At 34.5% G+C, this 7,216-nt stretch overlaps 1 protein-coding gene across 2 annotated transcripts; it reads right to left on the reverse strand.

Annotated features, from left to right (window-relative positions):
• Positions 1-55: 55 nt before the first annotated feature.
• LOC132049577 (ribulose bisphosphate carboxylase/oxygenase activase 1, chloroplastic-like) lies at positions 56-3,119 on the reverse strand. 2 transcript variants are annotated; one of them, XM_059440441.1, is made up of 7 exons: positions 2,963-3,119; positions 1,649-1,977; positions 1,443-1,548; positions 1,267-1,352; positions 700-1,172; positions 324-610; positions 56-234 (listed from the first exon to the last, which is right to left on the reverse strand). In XM_059440441.1, exons 1-6 carry the CDS (start codon positions 3,005-3,007, stop codon positions 330-332), a joined length of 1,320 nt encoding a protein of 439 aa, XP_059296424.1. In that variant the 5' UTR covers positions 3,008-3,119; the 3' UTR covers positions 56-234; positions 324-329. The 2 variants fall into 2 exon arrangements, with proteins under 2 accessions (XP_059296424.1, XP_059296425.1); XM_059440442.1 differs by having other exon boundaries at positions 2,969-3,110.
• Positions 3,120-7,216: the final 4,097 nt, after the last annotated feature.

Below are 7,216 nucleotides of genomic sequence, written 5' to 3' on the forward strand. Positions count from 1 at the left end.
ACAAAAACAAAAAGAAAAAGAGATACAAATTACAAAAGCCCAGTAAAAAAATATATAAAAAAAAAAATAAAAAAAAACACTATAAGTTTGTCCCTTATAAATGGAACTGAACAGATTTCATGGATTACACAATTATATCGTATAGCTACTCTCACAAAAGTTCCTCTGAAAATTCAAAGATATAGATTCCTTCATCACTTGTAAAAGGTGTTGTTCTTGGCTTCTCTTAATTTCCTGCATCCACACAACAGTAATGAAAATATTAAGTCAGTCCTGTGGCATCTACAATCATACTATTCAAACATTTGAAGTTGATATCAAACCTTTATTTAGAACTTTCCAGAGCTGATGGCATCCGCATTTGCATCTCCAAGTGCTGCCTCTTTGAGGTATGTGTCAGCCAATTGAACTCTCTTCACATTCTCTTGTTCTTGGACAAGCATGTTTCCGTACTCGAGGAGCTTATCAATTGTCATCTTTGGTTGCTCGAAAGTTGGAGGCCCGTCAATTGAGTTCAATAGTTTTTCTCCAACCTGGTCGATTCCAGTGCCTTCAATCCACTTCCTGACTTCATCATCGTATACTCTTGCCCTCAAAGCACCAAAGAAGTCTGTTTTAAGAACAAATATACTCATAAGTGATCATCATTCTGTTTGAAGTCCTTTTTACATAATCACACAAACATTTGAGTGTTCTTACCAATAGATTGTCCAGGGAAGGTGTCAACAAGCTTTACAACGTGTTCATCAGGTACGCTGTCAGTTCTGAAAATTCCCTTGCACACACCAATTCTGTCCTCCCTGGTTGGTGCCCAGTAGAATTTTTCCATACGACCATCACGGATAAGAGGGGCATACAATGTGGAGAAGTCGTTACCAGTGACTATAATGGGGACCCTGGCGTTCTCTTGCTTGTTGTACATACCGGGGAGCTGGACATTCGTCGGGTTATCAGCAATATTCATGAGGGTGGCATTCACCATCTGGTTGTTAACTGTGTATTGGGTAGTTCCGCCCATTCTACCAGCTCCTGCATCGAGATCGTTGATGAAGAGGCAACACATGTTTCCTTTTCTGATGATTTCAGCTGCCTCGCGGTACCTTTGCCTAATCAATTTTGCTGGCTCTCCTGCATTTCCACTTTCCAATTCTCCGGCACTCATCATGATGGGGCTGAAAATAATCAAGACTCGAACATAGTTAAGTAACATGATTCAGAAATTTTTTCACAAAATGATGTTAATGTGATCAAGTCATTCATACTTACTTGATTCCCATTTTTCTGAAGACAAGCTCACACTGGAAGGACTTTCCTTGACCTTTTCCTCCCCAGATACCCAAAATCAGCGGTACCTGTAACAAATTTTGACAAGATTAAAACCATCAACTTATGACATAAAAGACTGTCTGGAGGAATTTCTAAGCCAGATTTTAATAACAGACCTTGATGTTGGGCAATTTCAGGAAGTTCTTGGTGATGTGAACAACTAGCTTGTCCATGAAAGCAGGAGCAATATACAACCCATCCAGTTTGTTGTCCAAGTTGTATCTGGAATTAATAATCAGGCGAACATTTTCATTTTAGATTCATATTTTCCGATTGACTATATTCATACCTTTTAACTTCAAAAAATTAGTCGAGGACTTACTGACGAAGACCCTGGCTGATGTATTCGTAGGAATTCATAATGGCATGGTGAGTACCTTGACCTGTAGGAGCCTGGAAAAGACTGTCAACCATACCCTTACCCCTTGTGATGTCCTGTTGATCATCGGATGCATCCATAACAAGTCCCTTCCATCTGTCCCCATCGGACTGTTTCTTCTCGTCTATTTCTTGTTCTTGTGCTACAATCCTGAAGCTCCTGTTTGAAACCTTGGGGATGGAAGCGCCTTTGGCGTTCACCTTCTTCAAGGTTTTGCCAAAGAAGGCAGTGCTAGGGACTGAAGTTCCACCAACAGAGTTGTTCAAACTCAACTGCACCAAAGATGTCTGCTCTTAGTAGGAGGCACTAATACATATTACTACTAAAATTTCTTGAACAAAGTACAGAATTTACTGCTTCTTCTATATGTTCCAATCTTAAAACATGAAACATTCCCAAAATCAATCTATTTTTAGTTTCTTACCAGTTTTCCACACTATTCAACATTCACATCAAAGAAATGACACATATTATTCCACTTCTAGTCTTTAACTAAAACAAATTAACAATATACTACTCTTATCTCATCCCTATTTTTAACAAAAGTATAAATACAACCCCTTGGGACTAACGAAACATTGGATTTTTGTATAACATTGGAACCGATCCAATGTTTTTTTCCTTATAAAGATTTTTAGTTTGCTCAAAACAAACACTACTAGAAATAGAAATTTTTTTCACCGACACTCAGTGGAAAATTATTGCTATAAAACATGATTATCCCACCTCATTCCCACCGAATCAGCTCACTGGAAAAACTCATGGTGGGAAACAAGTTCTTGTTAAAATGCTGGGAAACTTTTGAATTTTTCCGCATGAAAACACTATTATTTAGGTTTTTCTCACTAACATTCAGTGGGAAATAGCCACTAAACATTTTTCAATGGAAAAATAGAAATTTTTTAATAGTAAAATCTTTAAACCATAATCTAAAAGGTTCATAAACTGCAATACAAATAGAAAGGACCATTTACTAAACGAACTAGCTATCCCAAAAAGGACAACCGGCAAAAAATTCTGATCATTAGTGCATATGTACATAAGATACAAGTCCAATAGTTTAACTTGTAGTTACTTTTGTTTCTAGTAGAAGTGGACTGCATGAGATAGAGATAGACAATTAATTCAAAAGAGGAATGCTAGAACCTTAATAAACAAACAAGAATCATTAAAGGTATAAAGACTGATTAGAATCCATAATTTAACTATAATAAACAAGTTGACATGTGTTAATTTGTGAAGAGAAAAATAAAGTACCGGTACTTTGTTGGCAGCTGAAACAGTTGAGACAGAGCTAGCCATGTTTTTTTTGACTACTCTGAAATTCAAACAACTGATCACAAGCTCTTAAATTTTTTTGCTGAGTTAAAAATTAATTGATTGTTGAATAGTGTGAAGGAAGGGAGGAAATTTATATAGCACAAGTTATTTGGATTATCTGAGAATGTAACTGCTTTTGGATTACGAATTCACTAATAACCACACGATGGTGGATTGGCTATATTACGTGGACATTTTGATGAGGACTTTATTTTGTGACATGGAAATTGATTTTTTCTTTTTCTTTTTTCCTCTTGAATGTCCTAGAAACTAGATTAACAACAAAATGGAGGCTTCTCGGAACTAGTTGGTTTTGAGGTCAATATTTAAGCTGTTATTCCCTCCATAAATTTTCTATTTCGTTGTTGTTATCCCGGATTTTATCTGGTAGTATAACAAAATTTTGAGGCAATTATTGTACCACTTTCTCCCCTCCACCAAAATTTTCCAAAAAACAAAAGAAAAGGAGAAAAAAAAAATGGGTGGGGGAGCTTAAGCAGGAGAAAGAAAAGGCTAAGAATGCATGGTGTGTGTGGAAAAAATAGAGTACACTTAACGATAGTCGGTTTGGGCAAGCATCTGTAAGTCAAAAGGATTTTTTTTCTTTTTTCGGAGAGTTGAATTGTTTGGTCAAGCTTTTTAGAAAGAATAAATAATGCTTCTGGATACTAGTAGAAGTTGAAAAAATTGGATTCCCAAAAATCACTTCTATTATCTTGACCAGACACAAATTATCCCTCTAATATTGACAAAAATATTTTTCAAATCGATTAGTCAAACACAACTGCTACTCCTCAAAAATATTTTTTCGAGAAACACTTTTCACAAAAAAATACTTTTTCTATGATAAGCAGATTTTGAAAGTTTCGTCAAATTTGCTACTATTAAGCATGGGAAGTAATACACTAATCCAGAACTTAATCATTACAAGTTTACTTCATATTTAAGAGTGCAATGGTCTCACCTTCTCCATATTGTTTCTAGCCTAATTATACTCTATCTGAAAATGTGTCAAACATCTTTAATGACCTAAAAGACACAAATATTTTGCACTGATCCAATCTAACCCATCGAATGCGACTGTGGCCTTTTCCATCTTTTTTGTTTTCCTTTTTTCCTATAACCTTTATTGGGTTTTAATTTGTTTTATCTGAATTCCTAGAGTTGAAAAGTACGTGTCCATGCTGTAACTCTATGTTAAGAATATCACATTGCATTTAAATCATTTTTCTTGGTTATCAACAACACATCTTTTGCAGTTTTTTACTAGGTGTCATCAGCTATCAATTTTTGGGCCTCATTAGTTTGAAATCGCGTGAAAAGTTTCACTTTAATTTTGGGGTGAACTGTTTGGATTCACCTCGATCTAGAGACCTCTGGATATTTGTCACTCTATCACGGCCTTTGACCGTATTGGCAATATATGGCTATATATAGCAATTCATAGCTCACGAGAAATGTATATATATCCTAAAGAATCATGAGGTGTCAGGTTCAAATTTTAACGGCTACAGAAACATTAGATAATTTCTTCTCATGCATCTGTTCTAGCTAGCCTTAGTGGACAGAGTTATCTGGTATCTGTTGTTGGTGAGATGTGATAAATATCTCGTGAAATTAGTCGAGATGTGCGCAAGTTGATCCGCACGCCATTATAAGTGAAAATGTATATCCTAAAATCTAGAAGGTCTTATCGGCAATTATGTTAGCACAAAGGTTCACCATCCACTTGGCTGCTCTCTGATCCAATAAAACAATATGTCCACGACCTTGGAAAAGTTCTATGCTTGCTTTTCTTGTACTACCTTCTTTCTTGTCTTTGCAGGTTTTTGTGAATAAATTGCACTCACTACCCTTTGGACCACAGCCTTTCGATGGTCGTCTTTTTTAGGGTCCATCTACCAATAATTCAAGCTCCACATAGTTTAGAAGCCCTCTTTCCTACTCCTCATATTTTTTTTCTACATATATTTGATTCACATTCACTTCATGGCACGACAAATAGAAGGAAAAAAAGAAAAAGAAAAAAAGGACATTGCTCGGGTGCAGTCATTTTGCATGACAAGAAAATTTCCAAAAGAAATTCTTACAAAAATGTTTTTCGGTATTAGGTTGCTATGTAGAAAGTATTTTAAGGAAAACATATATCTATCTATACTATTAGTTTAATGAGGAGAACATTCATGATACAAAGTAGTAAATTTAATTAAAAAATAACTTATGAACATTTTTATATTGTATAACTATTAAAGTTTCTTAGTCACATAATTGAATAATTCTTAAAGAACAAATATTTATGATGAAGAAAGTTTGGAGGAAATAAGTATAAATGGATACAATATTCGAAATGAGAAAAATTTTTTCATTTTAGCCAAAATTTTGAAAAAATATTTTACAGGAAAATAAGTTAATAAAAATGGAAAAATGTAGAAAAATTAGCAAGCTAGGGTCAAACAGGTGCATTGTAACTGATGAGCACATATGATAAGAATTCCATATAAAACAATAAGTAACCAAATGGAGCAAGCAAGCAAAAAACTTGATATGCTTGGGAACTTAAACCCAACTTAAACATTTGAAGGCTTATACAATCTTCAAGTTGCTTTCAGCCTATCCAGTGTGTTCTAGCAAATGTGCTAGAAGGATAGGAGTTTGTCCCATTAAGAATATCTTTAATTTTAAGGATTATCAACTTTTGCAGCAGACAGGGGCCGATTTAGAATATTATATAGTATATATAGGGTAGATTTTCTGTGTTTATGTACATATATTAACTTTTGAATACCTTAAACAAATATAAATGGTTTAAGAGTGGTTCAGAGAGTTCAAAATTGTCTCTAGTGTCCTAGGTTCAATTTGAAGGAGCAACATTACTTTTTATATTTAACTTTTGTTGTCATTTTTTGAACCCCCGAGTAAAAATCCTGGATCCGCCACTGGCTGCGGCAGCAATGTAAAGCGCCCTCAACATATACCAAAACAAAATATAATAAAATATAATAATCTCCGGCATATCCTCAACTTTCTCGATCTCACATCGAAAAAATTATGATATACTAACATGCATTTATGGGATAAAGAAAAAAAATCCTAATACACGTGTTTATTTATAATTAAGCTAATGGTGATGACATAAGGCCAAGTAAAGGGTACCATTTACATAGCTTGTTGTATAAATCTTCACAACATGAGGCTGTCCTTTTAAGATAAGATTTATAGGCATGGAAGAAAATTAAAGGTAAGCTTTGGGATACATTTGGAATTTCATCAGAAGGGCCCAACCAAAGTTTGTGAGGACACACAAAGGAGAGATTCTCGCTTATATTAAGTACTAATATTAAAAGCATGAAGCCCCTAACTTGAAAGTTAAATTATGTAAATATCCTTCTTATTTAAAAATTTAATTACGTGCTTATTAAAAAGAAAAAACATACCCTTGCAGAAACTCCCCAACAAACACTTCGTACGAAATCGACTTCCTCCTTCAATGAGAGCCACACCTATTCATTCACGAGTCCAGAACCAAAACGACCCAAAAAAAAAAACCTTTTGAACCAAAATACCCCAACAAAAAAAAGTGACATAAGTACCTTTAGCGCGATTTTCTTGCGCTAAAGCACTTAACCGTGACGGAGCCGTTAAGTGCTTTAGCGCAGTAAAATACTGCGCTAAACCAAATTCTCTCTCCCCTATAGCGCAGTATTTTACTGCGCTATAGGAGTCCACCATTTTCCCAAAACAGCCTCTTATTACATTTTCACACTTTTTTACGTAGTTTAGCAGTATATTAATCATGCTTTGAGACTCCGGAACTTCAATATTTTATATATAACCCTACTTATATTTGTACGATTAATAAGGTAGGCTCAATACTTCAAGGATATGCAAAAGTTTGGATTGTCGTTTTAGTGGTTGAAAAGTGCTCGAAGTCCTTTTTTGTTTGAAGACTTGTAGTCATTAGCTTTACGTTATTTATCTTTTAGGCTTTCGTGTTATTTTTAAATTAATGCTTAACTTTATTTCGAATGTGTCACGTTCTTTTTCTATTATCAATTTACGATATGAAACTATAAACAATAATAAAGACTAAGATAATATTTATAAATATAAATAGATATGCAAAAAATATATAATATTTACGATAAAGCTGTACAACACTAATGTATATACACTATCGTGGATGGGTCCCAT

The sequence above is a fragment of the Lycium ferocissimum genome, chromosome 3 (assembly GCF_029784015.1).
Source record: "Lycium ferocissimum isolate CSIRO_LF1 chromosome 3, AGI_CSIRO_Lferr_CH_V1, whole genome shotgun sequence".
NCBI classification, from domain to species: domain Eukaryota; kingdom Viridiplantae; phylum Streptophyta; class Magnoliopsida; order Solanales; family Solanaceae; genus Lycium; species Lycium ferocissimum.